Below are 20,232 nucleotides of genomic sequence, written 5' to 3' on the forward strand. Positions count from 1 at the left end.
GCCCCTCATGCTGAATTTTGAGATTAAATTGGTTTTAAGTGGATGAGCTGTAAAGAAAATTCATTCCTCCAGCTTCCTCCCACCGTCCAAAGACATGCATGTTAGGTTAGTTGATGCCTCTAAATTGCCCGTATGAGTGAGCGTGAGTGGTTGTTCGTCTCTGTGTGGCCCTGCGATGGACTGGCGAGCTGTCCAGGGTGTACCCTGCCTGCCTCCTCCCTCATGGAACTTTGACTGAATCAGAATCTTGTAATTGTCATCAAAGTAAACCTGATCTATTAAACCTGAAATGTTTTTTAAAACCAGGCTGTTAACATGTTTATGTTGCTTGTTGAATTTCTTTCACATCAGATTTCAGGTTGTTGTTACAACTCAGAGGGAATAAAAGAAACGTTGACAGATAGATAGATAGATAAATAGATAGATAAGCAGCGCACTGAAATCTTATACGTTAATGTTCTGACGTTATTTTTGCATCTTTACATTCACTCAGCTGTCAGCGACACTCCAGAGCTTCTGAAGTTTAACCCAAAATTAAAACAAATTTAAACTTTTTGTGTAAAAAGCTGGTTTGGGTTTTCGTGTCTGGCAATTGTTTTTTCTCATGAGCTATTTTGCAGATTTTTCTTTGTGATTTTATGTTTTTCATGCATTTGTAGCCACCCTGCAGCTCTTTGGGTGATTTTATGTAGTTATTTGTTATCATTTTGTCACTTTTTTGTGTTTATTTGAGGTAATTTAGTGTCTTCTTCCTGCATCAGCGTCTCCATTCTGTCTTTATGCTTTAAGGCTCTGTAATGTGGCTGTTTTTCAGTGTATTGGTCCATTACTTTGAAGCTTTGTTATTATTTACATCACTGTAATGTGTCTGTTGTGTTTCTGGTCATTTTTGCGTTTAGCTGAATGCTATTTCTGCCATATTTTGCATTTTTCCGGTGTTTGCATTGAGTTTAGTCTCTTTTGTGTGTCTCTGGGAACATTTTGGATGTGTTTTGGTTGTTTAGTGTCACTTTGGGAAACATCATAGGTCCTTGGAGAGGATGAGAATCCCCCTCAGTGTTGTGGGCTCCTTTTGGCAGGTTGTTCTGCTGTCTAGTCCAGTGTTTTGGTTTATTTTTTGGAGCCAAGGCACACTTTTTTTTTTAAATAAAAAAAACACAAGGCACACCACAAACCAAAATGTTTTTTTTTTTTTTAAGTCCATATTAATAATATTAAGTCCATCTTGTCAAAGCCTCTTGAATAGAAATGAGATAAAAACAAGACGAAGGAATTTTATTATTTTTCACTGGGGTATGTTTGGATGAACACAGAGCTGCTTTTTAGACCAATTAGGGGAAATTGGGTAATTTTTCAAGGCACACCTGATAATCTCTCACGGCACACTGATGTACCACGGCATAGGGGTTGAAAAACACTGGTCTAGTCTGCAAGGCCAGCTTATCCAATGGGCATTACGGACCCAGGGGCCCACACCCATTGGGGGCCCATGTGGGGCCAACGTAGGGTAAACACCAGCAGTTTGGACATGAAACAAAATGTATATAAAAGCCAGATAGTTACACCACAGTGTCTAGTGTATTGCTACCATAGACTATATATAAAAAGATGGACGTAGCCTCCGTGATGTCACTTGTAGGTTTCTGAAGAGCTGAACTGAATCTTGGTGGGCGGTTCCTACCATCACCATCTTGGCAGGGCCATGCGTGTCGTCTCACCCGGAAAATGCAAATATGGGCAAAGAGGTGGAGCTGAGAGGGGGGCTGTGATCGTCACGGTGGATGATTGACATCGAGCGAACTCAGAGCTTTCTATAGCTAAGAGCTAACCTGGAGATAACCAGCTAACGGAGGTAAGTGGGCTAAAGCTAAGTCATGTTGTTAACCGACTAAAAACCCCGGCTGTTCTACGTTCTTCTGACTTGAAGTGGAGATTGGGTACCTGTCAATCAAAAATACACACCCATAATTCTACTGAATTTCGAGATTAAATTACTTTTAAACAGTCGAGTTAGAAAAAAATTCACTCCCCCCACAGTTGTCATGAAGGTAAACCTGACCAATTAAATCTGAAATGGATTTTTGTACCAGGCTGTAAACATGTTTATTTCTGCTGTGACGTTGGTCTTTTTATTATTGGAGTCAATGGGGATTTGCTCTGTTATGGAGCCCCTAGTGGATGAAGGGGGAACTGCAGTTTTATGCACTTCTGCATAGGCTTCACTTTTTACTGCTGAAGGCTCCCTCCATCTTTCATATACGGTCTATGATTGCTACTGGTACCACTAGCTTAGATATGTTAGAAATGTCGTTTCACAGTGTATCATTCTCAATGTTGCGGTGGTGAAGGGGCCCTTGGAACACTCTGTGCCCAAAGGCCTCTGCATTTTTAATCCGGCCCTGTCGCCGCCTCTTTATGAATGATTTTCACAATTTTTACAACGTTGTGGTGGTGAAGGGGCCCCCTGGAACACTCTGGGCCCAGGGGCCTGTGTCCTGCTAGTCTGTCCACGGTGGCTTGCAGCTCCAGCAAAGCTGCTTCACGTTGTTTACAGCGGAAAGCAGCAGCACCCCTCCCCCACTCGGCTCCTCCAGCTCCTCCTACCTGCAGCTAGCTCCAGCTGTAGCCGTCGCTGCAAAAGCGACGGAAAGCCCAGCCGGGCTAGCGGAACCAGAAACATTAACAGCCTGCTTAGATGAGATTTTATCCACAAAACTGCTTCATGAGACACCAACACGCTGGATATGAGGAGACGATGGAGAGCTGGCGAGCAGCGCAGAGCTAGCCGCAGCTAGCCGCCTGGCTACGTCTGGGAGCTCCGGGAGAACCGGGCGAGGAGCCTCCAACTCCGCTGTTTCTCCATCTCAACACTGGTTTTATTGTCATGTCATCGTCCGTTTAATCAAGCAAGGTTTGTATGCTGTTTCCACTGAAGCACAGGGGGAATCCTGTGTCTCTGAATGTATTTAGGTCACCGTGTTTGACATGTGATGGATATGTGGGTCACAGATAGGATCTGGTTAACTAGTTAGCTGTAGCAGCTCGTTAACACGAAAGCCGCTTGTCTTTACTAGTCTTCACTAGGTAAAACAAACATGCATGCGATGCTAAACATTACATACAGCCAGGTATTGAAGAGACATTGACAACATTATATGATTTTAAAACATTTTAAAGCGGACTGGATGGTTAGCATGATTGTGAAGCTGCCGGTCCACTAAGCACCAGATCGATCCGGACAAAGGTAACTATACTCACCGGTTTAAGTGTTTGAGTTAGTACCTTGAGCTCAAGTTGCCAATCAATAGCCCCCTTGTGGAAATGTGTTTTATTTGTGTTGTAAACAACGTGCTATAGATATTTGTTTGCACAGGCTGACTAAACAATCGATGTTGAGGCAGATTCTGTATCCCTTCAGATTCTGTGACCAGATGGGGATTTTTAGCCGCCACAGATGCTTTCATGTCGGTCGTTTCTCCTAAAATGTGCCCAATGTCGTATTTATGACATGTTTTAATTAAATTATGGAGGGATGAGGGGTCGAACTGGGGAATTAGTGGGGCAGCAGGAGTCTGGTGACTTTACAGGTCATTGAGTGTGTGGGGCTGCAGATTGTGGCGTTACACCTGCTGCTGCTGCTGCTGCATCTCTTCTTCGTGGCTTTCTCTTGTTTACATGACATTTCTCACTTTGTGCTCGCGCAGGGAGCTGGTGGGTCATGCATCGTGAGGAGCGGGGTTTCCTCCGCACCTAACCGGGGAGCAGCAGCTGCAGTTCGGCTCCGCTCGCCTACAGTTCCCCGTTCCTGGACCCGGTGGCGGAAGGACATGGCATTTCACGGCGCGGGTCGGCAGACCGTCTGTGGAGATCTGTTTCCGGGCTCTGAGCTGGGTCACAAGTATTTCTGCGTCAGCTCCTCCTGTGGAGCTCCCTCCACGGGCCTCAGCGCCACTCCGTGCCTGACCGGACCCACCGCCCCGGCCGGCACGCCTCGTCACCCCACCGCTCTGGGAGGAAGCACCGGCGGCGGGGCGGCGGTGCCTCAGCCCTACAGCAACCCGGCCAGCGAGGTTCCCAGCCCGGCAGAGATGGAGCCAGACCGACCCATCGGTTACGGAGCTTTCGGTGTTGTTTGGTAAGACAAGAACCGAGCCTCCATTCCCCACAGTTACCCACGTTCCTGCAGCTCGTCTCCAGGTTCATTTTTAACTGATAAACAGTAGAAATGGTGTAAATTAAATAAGCAACATGATGAGAAATCTGCTTGTTTACTTGGGCTGTGACGATATGCTTTTGTCCCGATTCATCCCGATTTTTTTGGGTGCCGATTCGATTTAAATTGCGATTCTCACAACTCTCCGGTAGTGCTGATTTTTATGGATAAAAAACAGAAAAAAATGTATAACTTTTTTTACTCGTCATTTTTCTTAATTTCAATGAGGAAAAAACAACGCAGAAGCCAGACCATCATTCTGCTGCTGTAATACAACAGAAGACAAGTAAAAAGATCAATAAAAAAAACAATAAAAATGAACAGAAATGTTATAGTGCATTGAATTTGTTTATTAAAAAATAGGTGTTTTTTTTTTAAACAAAAAAATAGATTTTAAAATTGTGAAGAAAAAAATCCCAATTTTACGATTTGATTTTCCCACCCTGATTGTTTATCAGATTATTTATTAATCTGTTTATACATCCCTCATTGCAGCAGCTTAAATAATAATGATCTTTCATAAATCAGATGCAGGTCCAGGTGACTTTATTTGTACCCGTAGGTAGATTTGTTGCTGTGATTTCAGGTTTAGTGTCACAGAAGACAGTTAATAAAACAGACACATAAACAGACATTGTGAGCCATTGTGAATGACAGAAAGTCAAAAATCAATAAATAGTTACATTTATAGATAAAAATTATTTAAAATCCTAAAATTTATGAAGGACTGCTGCAGATGGAACAAGACTGTTCCTATAAGGTTTTGTCCTGCAGCTCGGCAACTGGAAGCTGCATCCTGATGGGAGGAGGTGAAACGCCACAAATAAAGTGTGGGAGTCACAGCTCGCAATATCAGAGGCTCTACGCTGTACCTGCCTGGTGTTCACGGCCTCAAGACTCAGCTGAGGCTCAACTATGATCAGGACATAAATCTACAGTCTGTGTGAACCTAAAAACATCAGTTCATTTTCACTTTAACATTAAGTTTAGCAGTAAATGATCTGAAATGTTAAAAAATCTAATGGATGTTTTGATTACCTGATCAAGTTCCACTTTACAGCAACAATCCAGCTAAATAAGAAGCTCAGCTAAAACCCAATAAGTCCAGCCAAAAGTCATTTTTGGAGGCTGAATCCTGATTGTTATTCCTTTACAGAGTAGTTGTGTGTTCAGCTGGAGGGGTGGGTTAGAAATATCCCCAAGTTCACATTCAGGAAACATGAAATAGTACAAACACAAACAGGGTTTATCTAATATCCTGAAATGTCTCCTCGTTTTATGTCCTACAAGACTAGATTTGCTGGTTTTATTCCTTCATGTTTGTTTCCAGTAACTAACCACAGCTGTGGACTCTAGCGCCACCTGCTGGCCGTGTTATGTGTTTGTTTGTTAAGTTAGCGACACGCAGGAACAGAAACCAGGTGTGTTACGCTGACAGATGCTACGATCTGAACCACAAATTCCAAAATTCATGCAGAAATTATACCTTTTTGTTCCAGTTTTTTACTTGTGACAAATTAGACTTGTGTGAAACATGGAAACACTGCAGTCCAAGTAAAACACAGCCTCATAGCCAGACTAAAACCACCAAGCCTGAAACCAAGTTTCTTGATTTTAGTCAGATGAACATGTTTGTTTTATAAATCTCTGGTTTTTGTCTGAATACGAGGATTTAATACAGTAGATACAGGCTGAAGGAGTTAGAAAGAATGTGGTGAAAGAATATGAACTCAGACTTTAAATTAATCATAGATTATTAAAGGGACATTGTGTAAATATTACTGCTATCTAACCCTGAAATCGTATCTCGCATTCAAACGAATAATCTTGTTGCAACAACAGTAGCCGCTGTGGGCCAAAAAGCCTCGACAACACTGATGAAACCATGTCATGTGGGTGTTTGCTTGCGTGAACTGGTTCCAGAACTCGTAAATACTGCGGACTGAAAACAATTCCAGGGTAATTCTGCTGACCAGTAAGTTTGCATGTGACAACACATCCGGTTACGTGTTCTGCTCTGGTGAAACTGTGCCTTGACGTGCTTTCAGTCGCGGTAAAAACGCCAGCTGTCGGTGGTGGTGAAGCTACTGGGAGGGTTTTATGAGCTGTATTTACTGGGACAAAAAGTAACAGCTTTGAAAACACAAAAGCATCCACATCCGTATGCTAACTAGCAACACTGTCCAACAACAACCAGTGACAGAAGTTTCTTTTCTTTAGGCAGTACGGTCGACTAACTGATGGAGCAGAAGGCTTTTCATTTATTTCTCCTTCTTAACTTTCTTCCTCACAGCTGCTAGCTGTTAGCTGCTAAGTGTTACCTGTTAGCTGCTAGCTTTTAGTTGTTAGCTGCTAGCTGTTAGCTGCTAAGTGTTACCTGTTAGCTTCTAGCTTTTAGCTGTTAGCTTCTACCTGTTATCTTCTAGCTTTTAGCTGTTAGCTTCTACCTGTTAGCTTCTAGCTTTTAGCTGCTAACTGTTACCTGTTAGCTGCTAGCTTTTAGCTGCTAACTGTTACCTGTTAGCTGCTAGCTGTTAGCTGCTAACTGTAACCTGTTAGCTGCTGCTGCATTTTGTAAATAACAGCTGAACATATTACCCAACCTGCCGGGGCAGAAAGCCTCTTTCTGAGCTTCTCCAGCGTCTCCATCCCTCGCTGGACAACGCTTCTTCCTCCACATTGGTGCTTTTTGTCCCTTACCGGCTACTGTAGTTTCCAGATGGCCGCTTCCCTCTCAGCCTTCCAGTGCTGTATAAATAAATATAAAATGTTTGTCTTATGCGATGAATAATAAACCAGTAAAAACACACAGGAATGCAGTAAACAGAAAATATGTCTCTTTTAAGTAAGTAAATGTTTATTTATTTAGCGCCTTTCAAGATAAAAATCACAAAGAGCTTCACAACAAAACAGAAAAACTTTAAAACAACATTAAAACATTGAGAAACAGAAACAACTGACTCTTAAAGAGAGAAAAACTCACATTCAGACATTTCTGTTCATTTCAACTCGATTTATTCAGTTTGAACACGTGATGCGTGTAAACATCTTACAAACCGAACACGTCTGATTGGAGTCGCGATGGATTGATACGTCTGATCGGAGTCGTGATGGATTGATACGTCTGATCGGAGTCGTGATGGATTGATACGTCTGATCGGAGTCGTGATGGATTGATACGTCTGATCGGAGTCGTGATGGATTGATACGTCTGATAGGAGTCGTGTTGGATTGATACGTCTGATCGGAGTCGTGATGGATTGATACGTCTGATAGGAGTCGTGTTGGATTGATACGTCTGATCGGAGTCGTGATGGATTGATACGTCTGATCGGAGTCGTGATGGATTGATACGTCTGATCGGAGTCGTGTTGGATCGATACGTCTGATCGGAGTCGTGTTGGATCGATACGTCTGATCGGAGTCGTGTTGGATCGATACGTCTGATCGGAGTCGTGTTGGATCGATACGTCTGATCGGAGTCGTGTTGGATCGATACGTCTGATCGGAGTCGTGATGGATCGATACGTCTGATCGGAGTCGTGATGGATCGATACGTCTGATCGGAGTCGTGATGGATCGATACGTCTGATCGGAGTCGTGATGGATCGATACGTCTGATCGGAGTCGTGATGGATCGATACGTCTGATCGGAGTCGTGATGGATTGATACGTCTGATAGGAGTCGCGATGGATTGATACGTCTGATCGGAGTCGCGATGGATCGATACGTCTGATCGGAGTCGCGATGGATCGATACGTCTGATCGGAGTCGCGATGGATCGATACGTCTGATCGGAGTCGCGATGGATCGATACGTCTGATCGGAGTCGTGTTGGATCGATACGTCTGATCGGAGTCGTGTTGGATCGATACGTCTGATCGGAGTCGTGTTGGATCGATACGTCTGATCGGAGTCGTGTTGGATCGATACGTCTGATCGGAGTCGTGATGGATCGATACGTCTGATGGGAGTCGTGATGGATCGATACGTCTGATGGGAGTCGTGATGGATCGATACGTCTGATGGGAGTCGTGATGGATTGATACGTCTGATGGGAGTCGTGATGGATTGATACGTCTGATGGGAGTCGTGATGGATTGATACGTCTGATGGGAGTCGTGATGGATTGATACGTCTGATGGGAGTCGTGATGGATTGATACGTCTGATGGGAGTCGTGATGGATTGATACGTCTGATGGGAGTCGTGATGGATTGATACGTCTGATGGGAGTCGTGATGGATTGATACGTCTGATGGGAGTCGTGATGGATTGATACGTCTGATGGGAGTCGTGATGGATTGATACGTCTGATGGGAGTCGTGATGGATTGATACGTCTGATGGGAGTCGTGTTGGATTGATACGTCTGATCGGAGTCGTGTTGGATTGATACGTCTGATCGGAGTCGTGTTGGATTGATACGTCTGATCGGAGTCGTGTTGGATTGATACGTCTGATCGGAGTCGTGATACGTCTGATCAGAGTCGTGATGGATTGATATCTGATCGGAGTCGTGATACGTCTGATCAGAGTCGTGATGGATTGATATCTGATCGGAGTCGTGATGGATGGATTAGCTTGTCTGAAGATGACTGGTGAGACTGAGAAACTGTGCTGGAAACCAGCCGGCGCTCCGTGTTTAACTGGGAACATTGGAGCAGGAATCTGGATGTCGGCGTGCCGAAGCTGGAATTAGAAGGGAAAAACTGGTTTTGCCAGCTGATATATTGATGATATATATTTATATATTGATTCATAGCTGAGGTGAGTTGGACATCTGTCCTCTGCTTGACAAACGCTGGACTCGTCCTCGTGTTTGTTGTCTTGTTTTTACTGGTGAAGCGTTTGTTTCTGGGTCAAAGTCCAGCAGCAGAACAAGGCGGTCCATGTGTCCAGACCTCCTTATCTGCCGAGCTGATTAACGATTGACTTCAGTCAGACTTGCAGAGACTCGTTCAAACGGAAGAAAAGCTGCAGGAGGAGAAGCGAGACGGGTCAAAGTCCTAAAGATGCAGAGTGGCGAGGCCGCAAACAGAGTGATCGGAAACGCGATCGGAAACGCGATCGGAAACGCGATCGGGAAACGCGATCGGGAAACGCGATCGGGAAACGCGATCGGAAACGCGATCGGGAAACGCGATCGGGAAACGCGATCGGGGAACGCGATCGGGAAACGCGATCGGGGAACGCGATCGGGAAACGCGATGGGGAACGCGATCGGGAAACGCGATGGGAAACGCGATCGGGAACGCGATCGGGAAACGCGATCGGGAAACGCGATCGGGAAACGCGATCGGGAAACGCGATCGGGAACGTGATGGGAAACGCGATCGGGAAACGCGATCGGGAACGTGATGGGAAACGCGATCGGGAAACGCAATCGGGAACGCGATCGGGAAACGCGATCGGGAACGTGATGGGAAACGCGATCGGGGAACGCGATCGGGAACGTGATGGGAAACGCGATCGGGAAACGCGATCGAAACGCGATGGGGAACGTGATGGGAAACGCGATCGGGAAGGTGATCGGGAAGGTGATCGGGAACGTGATCGGACCGAGACGTCCAGGCTTCTCTTCCGTGTTTCTCTCCAGAGTTTTCAGCTGCTTCTACGGTTTAAAATGTAAAAATCAAAGCTTCGTTCAAGCTTTAAACACGTACCTGGCGTCTCGTTGGACTGAGACCAGGTACGTGGGTCTGGGTGGGTTCCTGTAGGTTTAGTCTGGTAGAAAACGAGACGGTTAAAATGTGGTTTTTGTCAGATGAAATGATCTGCATGTCCCTCAGTCGGATTAAGACGGTTTCCTTCAGGAGCAGGTTTAAAGCTCCTGCCTCGGTTTGTTCTGTGTGTTTATGTTACTGCTGCTGGTGATGTTACCTTCCAGATAAATCCTTCCGTCTTCCTCTCTGTCTTCTGCTGTCTGCAGGTCAGTGACCGATCCCCGCGACGGTCGGAAGGTGGCTCTGAAGAAGATGCCCAATGTCTTCCAGAACCTGGTCTCCTGTAAGAGGGTCTTCAGGGAGCTGAGGATGCTGTGCTTCTTCAAACATGACAACGTAATGAGTGACTGGGTGGGAGGGGCAGGTTAGGTGTGGGGAAACGGGACTGAACCTTTGTTTATGGCCTTGCAGGTGTTGTCGGCTCTGGACATTCTGCAGCCCCCGCAGATCGACTGCTTTGAGGAAATGTATCCTTTGTCACGTGGAAACGGTCGGATTTGCTGGCCTTGCTGGTGCCGTCTGTCCCAGTTTCCCCTCATTAACTGGCCTCCTTTAATTCTCTTAATTTAGCTGCTGGTCTCTGCTCTAAATCCAGCTGGTCTCTGCAGATGTGTGGCTGCTGAATATTTAATGTGGGCTCTTGTTTTCCCTGGAAAGAATCCGGCTCGGCAGCTAAATAAAGTTGGTGCGAGTGATGCATGGTGTAGGTGGAGGTTGATCTGCGCGAGCTTCTTCCTTGACAGCCAACCGCCTCGCAGCTACGTGATCACAGAGCTGATGCAGAGCGACCTCCACAAAGTGATCGTGTCTCCTCAGCCTCTCACCACCGACCACATCAAGGTCTTCCTCTACCAGATCCTCCGAGGTGAGACGTGTTCTGAGTGGGTTCAGAAAGCCGACATGGTGGTCCAGCCTGCAGCAGCATCAGCTGGTAGCGCCGCTTCGTTAACTCACGGCGCTCAGATTCATCTGTTTTTCTCTTTCCGTTCAGATTTCTGCAGAAGCTTCAGGTGACTGATGCATGTTTAACCCTTAGAAAGCCTCCACATGCCTCCACGATACCGCGTCCATAACCCCCAGTGTCTCGTGGGGCAGCAGAGTGGAACTCTGGGGTGGATAGAGAGGGATAGCTGATCCTTTCAGGGATCTACACCAGTTTTCCAGGCATTTGTGTCCCGTCAGAAAACTGTTTTTTCCCTGATCTGAGCTGATGGGATTACTGAACACTGGGGGCCCAGTATGCAGCCTGGTGGAGAGATACTGGTCGTCTTTCTGATGGATTTCTTCTAGGTGATAAAAGATCATCTCAGAAATGATAAGGAAGACGGTTTTTTCAAACTTTCCACCAATCAGAGAGCTTAAATTCCCGTTGCGTAACTTTCTGACCATAAAGCTCCGCCTCCCGGGCGAGGTCGATGACACATTAACTACGTTTACATGAGAGTTTTAATTCCTATTAAATTCAGAATAAAAGTTAATTCTGCTTTAAAATTGATGAAAAACGACCACGTAAACACTTAATTCCGATGTAAGCAGCTGGTTTCTTCGCAGTTTAATTCTGAACTATTTAATTCCTCTGTCATGTAAACCTACGTTCCGCTCCAAGTTAATTCCGGTCGTTCTGAGCATGCTCGTTACCTTGTCCTGTCCCGATGACGCGCGTTGGGAACTAATCATGTAGTTTTTACAAGTTATGACTGAAAAGACGAGACGCAGGGAGCCAACTTTGTTTATTTCCGGTATACGTCATACGTCACGTGCACACTCTGTCCAATCAGAACCCTTCCCAACCCGCCGCTCTGAAGAGGAATTAAGTGAGGACGTGTTTCATGTAAACATTCATTCAGAATTATTATTTTCATGTAAACTTGTAGGAGAATACTTTAATTCTGAATGATTTAATTCGGAATTAAAAAAATCCTGTTACCATACGGAGTGACATCTGTCATGTCCAGCAGCGTCCCGACGCTCAGAAACCAACACGATGTGTTATCATCCGGGACGTGGCGTGACGTTTGGCTTCGCGGTGAATGAGGAACTGGATGTTTTAACACACAGAGTCGCTGATTCAGCAAAGAAACAAGATTAAAAGAGAAAAATAGACGAAACAAGAGTCATTGTAAGATGGTCTTCTGCTGGCTGGAGAGAGCTGCAGGTCGGGTAGAATGCAGGATGGAGGGTGAGGTAGCCGGCGTTGGAGGGGCGCGTGACATTTAAACATCCAATCAGAAGCAGCCAAAGATCCTGAAACCATCATGTCTGCTTTAAAACAGGCTTCAGCTTCAACAGCTTTTCTGTTAGAAATGACAGAAGAATCCACCACAGTGAGTTTTTCTGTATTTCCTCAGGTCTGAAGTACCTGCACTCGGCTGGGATCCTGCACAGAGACATCAAGCCTGGAAACCTGCTGGTCAACAGCAACTGTCTGCTGAAGGTGAGGTGCAGAAACGCTGCTTCTGTTCTGGCATACGTCGGAGTTTCAGCTTCCTGACGGAGGCTGGGTTAGACCAGAGACACGGAGACGTTTCCGCTTCTGTCGGGAGGCGGGGATGCATGACTCCGTTCCCTGTTTGCCATGACGCCAGTTTATGGGAGATCAGCGTTAATTTGCGTTTTCTTGTGCAGATTGGCTGAGTTTTTATGAAACGTGCACGAGTTGTAGAGAAATCAGACTAATCCAGCAGCTTCGAGATAATACAAGAAATAAATGCAAAATTCCAAGAAAATAGGAATTTCAACAAAGTAACGCAGTTCCTCATCGATCTAACTTCGAATAAAACTCCAGTTTTTAGGATAATGATCATCATGTTTGCTTTATTTAGATTATAATCCAGACTCTTCAGTCTAATTATCAGATTTTACCATTTAATGTTTTTCCAGAATGTTAAGGAATATAATTATTTTCCAGGAATATAATCAGATTATTGTATCTAAAAGTTGAAGAATAGAAAATTTACTTCCTAAAATCCCAAATATTTAATCCTGAAATTCAAAAAGCAAAGACTGAATCTGGAATATCAGTGATATTTCCAAAGATTTTAATATTTTTGTTTTATTCTTGGTATATTTAAAATGTGAAGAAAGTTTTTTTTTTTCCTTTTTTTTTAACTTAATTTTAATTAAACTGAGTTTATTTGAATAGAATTTAGTTTGTTTATTATTTAAATGGGCTTAAATAGAATTAAAACTAGATTTTCTTTAGATTTGATCAGGGAATACATTTTATTTTATTATTGTATTATTATTGTATTATTTATGTATTGAGATATTTTGTTAAACCTGTGAGTTATTTGCGGGCAGTTCGAGGTTTCTCTCTGACTGGCAGCAGAAGCAGACCTGCTGCTGGTAAAGGTCCAGAACTGCTGCGGTTCTGTTGCCCGTCCAGCATCTCACCCGTCCTGTGTCTGCGTAGATCTGTGACTTCGGTCTGGCCCGCGTGGAGGAGCCCGACCCGTCTCGTCACATGACCCAGGAGGTGGTGACCCAGTACTACAGAGCCCCGGAGGTGCTGATGGGCTGCCGGCACTACGGCTCGGCCATCGACGTCTGGTCGGTGGGCTGCATCTTTGCCGAGCTGCTGGGACGGAGGATCCTGTTTCAGGCTCAGAGCCCCATTCAGCAGGTGAGACTTGACGGGAAGGTCTGCGTCGTTTCCGACCGACGTATGCAGGTCTGTCCTCACCTCTCTCCTTTCTGATCCAGCTGGATCTGATCACAGACCTGCTGGGGACGCCGCCTCTGTCGGCCCTCGCTTCAGCCTGCGAAGGAGCCAGAGCTCACATCCTGAGGGGACCCCACAAACCGGTACGTCACCAGCAGCCCACTCAGACGGGGCAGCGGGGTCCTCCTCCGAGTCAAATCCTGGGAGGATAGAATCTGCGTGTCATATCTAATGATCCTCTAAGCAGCCTGTTCAAGTCGCCACTTACGTTTCTGCTGAACAAGCAGAGACGTTCACGTTTCTGAAGCCAGAACGTTCAGTCTGAAACACGTCAGATAGGTTGTTCCTGTCAGCTGCTCGGATCAGACGTCTTCCTGGGAACTTTGTTTCCTGTCTGGCGGAAGAATCCCAGTTTGAGTTATTAATCTTTAAGGTTTATTTTCCTGTTTGTCATCAGTGTGACTTATTAACCCTTAAAACTCCAGCATGTCTCTTGTGTCGCCATCAGTGTGTCTGGAACAGCAGTGTGTGACTGATGAGTAGCTTTCCCTTTATGTGTTCCAGTCATTTCTATCCGTCCAGGAGGTTTACAATCCAGACACAACATGTAGTGTTTATTCAGAGACTCTCAATGGTAAATCCACCATTATTTATCACATCTTCATCACCATCACCACCATGTTGCTAAGAGACCTCTATTTTCACCTGGACATGATGATGAAAGACTTTCCACCAATCAGAGAGCTTAAACTGACGGTAACGTCCAATCAGGAGCAGCCAAAGATCAACAAGTGATGAGAAAAGCGGGAAAATAATGATCCTCTATGGCTGAAATAAAGCCAAGGAGACGTTTGAGATGCAGCTGAGTTGGAGGTGGTGTAGTTATAAACTGACACCGGAGGCTGAAAACATCATGTTTCCATGGTGACGAGGTGTAAAAGCGTTCAGGTTTGTGTTAGAAGAAACTGGTTAGATGAGCGGTTTGTTTGTGCTCCCCAGCCGTCGCTGTCAGTGCTCTACATGCTGTCCGACGGCGCCACCCACGAGGCCGTGCACCTCCTCTGTCGCATGCTGGTCTTCGACCCGGTGAGTTCCGCCAGAAACCGTGTGGAGGACGACTGTTTAACGCATTGATGAGTGAACCTGTGGTTTGTCTTCCTCGGTTTATGTTCAGGCTAAAAGGATTTCGGGCAGTGACGCGCTGTCCCACCCGTACCTGGACGAAGGCCGTCTCCGTTACCACACCTGCATGTGTCAGTGCTGCTACTCCGTTCCCAGCGGGCGGGTTTACACCCGGGACTTTGAGCCGGTAGCTGAGCGGCCGTTCAGCCACAGCTATGAGAACAGCCTGCTGTCCGTGTGGCAGGGAAAAGGTTTGATTCCCCCACTTTTCACCTTTTTCTTTGGTCTTTTTCTTCAAAGTAAACCAGCTTTGGGTTTTCTGATGTTCTGTTTACAGAGTTGATCCATCGCTTCATCACTGAGCACCAGCAGGGAAAACGAGTGCCGCTGTGCATCAACCCTCAGAGTGCTGCCTTCAAGACCTTCATCAGGTAAGGCAGAGGAGTTTAGCTAAACCAGAACCAAAGTGAGAGGAGTCTACACCCAAAGTGGGAGGGATCTAGTTAAACCAGACCCAAAGTGGGAGGAGTCTAGCTGAACCAGACCCAAAGCTGGGAGGAGCTGAACCAAAGTTAGTGGGTGGAGTCTATTGAACCAGACCCACAGTGGGAGGGGTCTAGCTTAACCAGACCCAATGTGGGAGGTGTCAACTAGAATCAGCCCTGAAGTGGGAGGAGTCTTGCTGAAGTCATATAGGGCTTTTTGACCAACAAAGAACCGGTACTGGTGCTAGAGCCAGTGTTTAGGTGGTTCAGCTCCGGCACAAAGAACTGGTTTTGGTTTCAACCAAATGAGTGTTTGGTGCTGCGTCATTGATGCGCGTCATCTAAAACATTTTAGACCCCCCACCCCCCCCCCCCTCCAAAAAAAAAAAAAAAGAGGAAGAAGCTCTCTGGCAGAAATGGTAAGCAATGGAGAACTGTGTGGGTCCCCTGCTCTTGGTCTTGCAATTTTGTGTCTGGTATCACAGATGGGCTACTCATCTCGTAACGGTTGTACATCCGCGTTTAACAATCAAACCTAGTTGTTAACCTGTTGGTCGATGCTCTGCTCGTAGCCAGCAGCAGACATCTTCCTTTGCAACACCTCAAACACAGGCTTTGTCCAACTTGCCCCGTCCAGTTTTTGCTTTACTTCCGTGGATGACCACAGAGCAAGAAAACACTGGATCTCCTCCTCGGACCAATTCTGCTTACTTACATCCATTTCTGCACTTGTATGTAGATGCTGGTCCATGTTTCCATGCTCTTATTTTATGCCAGGTAACCTCGTCCCCAGCTACTGACGCACACAATGTGAAGCGGTTCTTAACTTTGACCCAGCAAAGAGTTGGTGCAAGGATAGACCTGGTTTTGAGAACCAAGAGTCTGACTCTGAACCAGCTCTGGAACCAGCGCAGTCGAAAGGCCCCCAAAGTGGGAGGAGTTCCGTTAAACCAGAAACAAAGTGGGAAGAGTTTACTCAGTGGAATTAAATCACCTTCAGACTCCATTTAAACCTCCAGTTTCCTGAAATAAACAGTATTTTCCACTGAGTGAATTTCATCATGAATTCATATTAATCTCCAGTTGGTTGCTAGGCAACATAAAGCAGCTGGAATGATGAACACCACGTCCAACCGCTGGACGTCTTTTCTTGTGTCAACGTTGACAGTGTTGTGAAAAATGTGTTTAGCTTGTTCATAGTGGCAGTTGAGACTCTGAACGAATCACAGGACTGGTAGATACCTTGAATGCACCAGTTTGAGTTCCGGTATGCATCATGGTGACGTTTGGGACCATGAATGCATCAGTTTTGTTTGGGTCACGTGATAAAACCAGTACAACAGAACCACCTGGGACCGCAGCCTGACACGTTGCTGCCCTGTGATTGGTTGATTCCTTATGCATGTTAAAAAGCAGTTTATCACATGATGATGATGATGATGATGATTATAAACCTGGCGTCTGTGTGTCCTCAGGTCCACGGCGTGGCATTCCTCTAAGGTGTCCAGGAAGGAGGAGAGATGAACGCTCCTCATCTTGGTCACGAGGAGCGACGGCAGTCCGGGGTGGGATTTCATCGGCCGTGGCATCTGCAGAGTTTGGGTCTTCTTTTTTCTTTTCTTCTTCGTCCGGAGGGGAGGGGAAACGACACGCCCAACCACGCCAGACCCCCACCTCGTGAAAAATGTTTTCCCCTGCGAGTCTGCAACCTTCCCTGATTGCGAAAACGGCCCAGACGGGCGACGCTCGAGACATTCACGGTGCTGAATTGCAGACAAAACGGAACGCTGCTGAAGACGTTAAGGAAGATCTGGACTGATCCCGGTACTGGACTGGACTGTCCCTCAGTGTGTCCTCTCTGAGGATAAAGGCTTTTAACTCTGGTAGAATCCGTTGTTTTCTCCTTGTGAATCATTCCAGCCCCGCTAAAGGGGCGGAGCCAATGCTAATCACATGACTTCATCCCGCCAAACACCGCCAAGTCTTTTCATTTCCATGGTTTTTAACGCATCACTCACTGTGTTTTCGTCTATCTCTGGGCATCGCCATGGCAATGGTAATGCAACTCAAAAGATGTAGCAGGTCAGTCTGTTTCCAGTCGCTCGGATGGGAGCTTCGTTGGTCTGAACTGGTGTTCAGAAAGGTGATTATGTTCCCAGATTTCCACTCAGCTCCGCCATGTTTTTGTCTATTCTCCTCTAAGTTATTGAGTGTTTGTGAGTCTCCTCCCTCTGGTGCGTCCGTGGCGGTCTCGAGTTACCTCAAAGAGAAGACAGTGACATGAAACTGGGAGGACATGGGAGACTCTGCCGTCGCTCCTCCGGACTGGTTTTTACCTCGCGCTCGCCTCCGCATCTCGAAGGATGTCGTCGGTGAAATGCTGCTGCTGTTTGTGTTTTCGTTTCTTGTTTAGTTCAAGGCTCAGGTGTGACGTCGTAAACTCTGAGCGAGGACGCACCAGTATTGATCCTGGTCCACCCAAGCTGAAGGTTCCTCCAGTCTGTTTCCGTTCTGGTCCAAGGTTTTAACTTCCTGCTGGACCTCCTCATCAGTCCTGTGATGCGGATTCAAACTCTGTAAATATTTCTTCTGCAGACACGCTGCCGGTGCGTTTACTGTCGGCTTGGTCTGTTCAGGACTAATGAGACGACAGTTTCCTGCTGCGAAAGATTTGTTTGGCACTTGTACTGAAAATGATTCATCAAAGCCCTTTAAGGGAATTTAAATTTGATTAAAAGTACTTAAATCATTCAAAGCAACACTTGTTCAAGAGTTCGACCACCATGTTGAAGAATCGAGGGCTGTTCGATGTCCAGCAAGAACGTGAAGAAGGTAGTCACTTTTTGTTTTTGTATCTAAGGGCCTGTTGGTACCCCGACCCATCTGAGGGTCGATTGGTACCCAGATGCATCTGAGGCCGGTCAGTACCCCGACCCATCGCAGGGCCTGTCGGTACCCCGACCCATCGCAGGGCCTGTCGGTACCCCGACCCATCTGAGGGCCTGTCGGTAGCCCGACGCATCTGAGGGCCTGTCGGTACCCCGACCCATCTGAGGGCCTGTCGGTACCCCGACCCATCGCAGGGCCTGTCGGTACCCCGACCCATCGCAGGGCCTGTCGGTACCCCGACCCATCTGAGGGCCTGTCGGTAGCCCGACGCATCTGAGGGCCTGTCGGTACCCCGACCCATCTGAGGGCCTGTCGGTACCCCGACCCATCGCAGGGCCTGTCGGTACCTCGACCCATCGCAGGGCCTGTCGGTACCCCGACGCATCGCAGGGCCTGTCGGTACCCCGACGCATCGCAGGGCCTGTCGGTACCCCGACGCATCGCAGGGCCTGTCGGTACCCCGACGCATCTGAGGGCCTGTCGGTACCCTGACCCATCTGAGGGCCGGTCGGTACCCCGACGCATCGCAGGGCCAGCTGTATACTGGTCCCAGTTGGTTAAAAAAGGCTTTTTAAGGAAAAAATAGTTTTAAACTGGACTCTGGAGGAACCTGCAGCTCTTGGAAACCGGAGACGCTACAGTCGGATGAATTTCCTGGTTTTGTATTCGCCCTGAACCTCCTGGCGGCGGGCCAGCTCCGTCTCCTGGACCGGGACATTGTGGAAACCCCTGAAACCTCAGCCGGTCCTGTTCGGGAACCCGGTCTCTGTGACGACGCTGAGACCAGTTGTATATCTGCATGTGTATATTTATTGGCCTGTGGAGAGCGGTTGGGTTTGGATGCTGTGCAATGGTTGAGTTTGTCGACAGAAACGTTGTGGTCGTTTAATTTAATTCATCTTAGCAGGTGATTTATTTGTTTCTTTTTATTTTCTTGTGATTTAACTAGCTTTTTTTCTTCTTCTTCTTCTGGGGTCCGGAGTCGTTGCGTCGGTTGTCGCCTTAAAAAACCATACAGACTGATCGTCCCTGCTGACGTGTTCAAGACGGACTAGCTGTGGTCACATGACACAAACATGGCTGCTCGTCACGTGTTTTTCACTTGGAATCGTCTGCTTCCAGCTCGTCTGTTTCCACGGAAAATGTGGAAGTTTTTGGAAGTTTGCTGGGCTGCATTCAGAGACGACTTGCTTTCACATCTCTGATTGGAAACAATCCAGTTAATAACCTGCAAGCTAAACAACCATGAAAGCAATAAGCAAACTTCAACTATGTCCTCAATGTTTGTGTGTCATGAAGACAGTCAGGAAGACTCGGAGAAAAAGCCACGAGTCATTGTTGAGGCGACAGCCGACGCAGACGTCTCCGCCCGACTCCCGTCGTTGTGTTAGTGAGATCCTTCCAGGTTAGCGGCAGATGTTGAACTAGACGAGCCGTGTTTGGTCGTTTCCCTCCCTGCACGCTGTCCTGAGATCGGCCGGCGGTGCGTTAAGGGTCTGTGTGGCCGAACTTCTGTAGAGATTAGATCGTTTTTCCTTCCGAGAAAAGACATTTGATGTGTTTTATTCTAATTCTAAATATGGATCTGATGTTTTAAACTGATGTTTTTGTCTTTGTTTTAGCTAAAGAGTTTTTTTTTGTTGTTGTTTTTATTTTAATTTTGAGCTGTGTTCCCGACAAATACTTGAATTTCTTAAAAACTGTTTAGACTTTAAGTAGTGAATGAGCATAAATAAATAAATGGACACTGGATGACATTCCTCATGTCTGATCATTACACTTTCACGCCTCTGGGATCCATTTAATGAGAAAAAGTCATAAAAATGTGGGGGTTTTTTTTGTTTTTTTGTTTTTTTTTATAGATTCCCTCTTTGATTTAAAGCAGCAGATTAATAGATAAAGGTTTAAATAATAAGCAGCTGAAGGATGAATGTTGACCATCAGGATGTTTTACTGAATTCATTTCTAAATATTCTTTTCATTTAAACTTTTTTCTCTCCAGCCGCAGATGGAAGAATGTTTAAGTTTCTGGTGAAAACTTGATCCTGATTGAAAATAATGTGATGAAATCTCAAACTCACAGGGTTTTAACATGGTTCATGTTCCTTCAGACGTTGCCGCAGGATTGACATGAAAA

At 46.3% G+C, this 20,232-nt stretch overlaps 1 protein-coding gene across 1 annotated transcript; it reads left to right on the plus strand.

Moving 5' to 3' along the window:
• Window positions 1-2,646: 2,646 nt before the first annotated feature.
• On the plus strand, window positions 2,647-19,852 carry nlk1 (nemo-like kinase, type 1). Its single transcript, XM_079252966.1, has 12 exons — window positions 2,647-2,911; window positions 3,705-4,135; window positions 10,145-10,274; window positions 10,350-10,405; window positions 10,697-10,803; window positions 12,287-12,372; window positions 13,351-13,560; window positions 13,641-13,742; window positions 14,599-14,685; window positions 14,774-14,972; window positions 15,059-15,152; window positions 16,682-19,852. The coding sequence occupies exons 2-12, from the start codon at window positions 3,828-3,830 to the stop codon at window positions 16,728-16,730; spliced, it is 1,428 nt and encodes a 475-aa protein (XP_079109092.1). The 5' UTR covers window positions 2,647-2,911; window positions 3,705-3,827; the 3' UTR covers window positions 16,731-19,852.
• The last annotated feature ends 380 nt before the right edge of the window (window positions 19,853-20,232 follow it).

The sequence above is a fragment of the Telmatherina bonti genome (assembly GCF_933228915.1).
Source record: "Telmatherina bonti genome assembly, chromosome: 14".
Taxonomy (NCBI): domain Eukaryota; kingdom Metazoa; phylum Chordata; class Actinopteri; order Atheriniformes; family Telmatherinidae; genus Telmatherina; species Telmatherina bonti.

Excerpts from the sequence above, each read along its gene's own strand:
- nlk1 (XM_079252966.1), top strand. The coding sequence starts at position 3,828 with ATGGCATTTCACGGCGCGGGTCGGCAGACCGTCTGTGGAGATCTGTTT. Across the intron at positions 10,804-12,286 it reads CCTCTACCAGATCCTCCGAG|GTCTGAAGTACCTGCACTCG; the intron begins GTGAGACGTGTT and ends GTATTTCCTCAG. Across the intron at positions 15,153-16,681 it reads GCCTTCAAGACCTTCATCAG|GTCCACGGCGTGGCATTCCT; the intron begins GTAAGGCAGAGG and ends GTGTGTCCTCAG.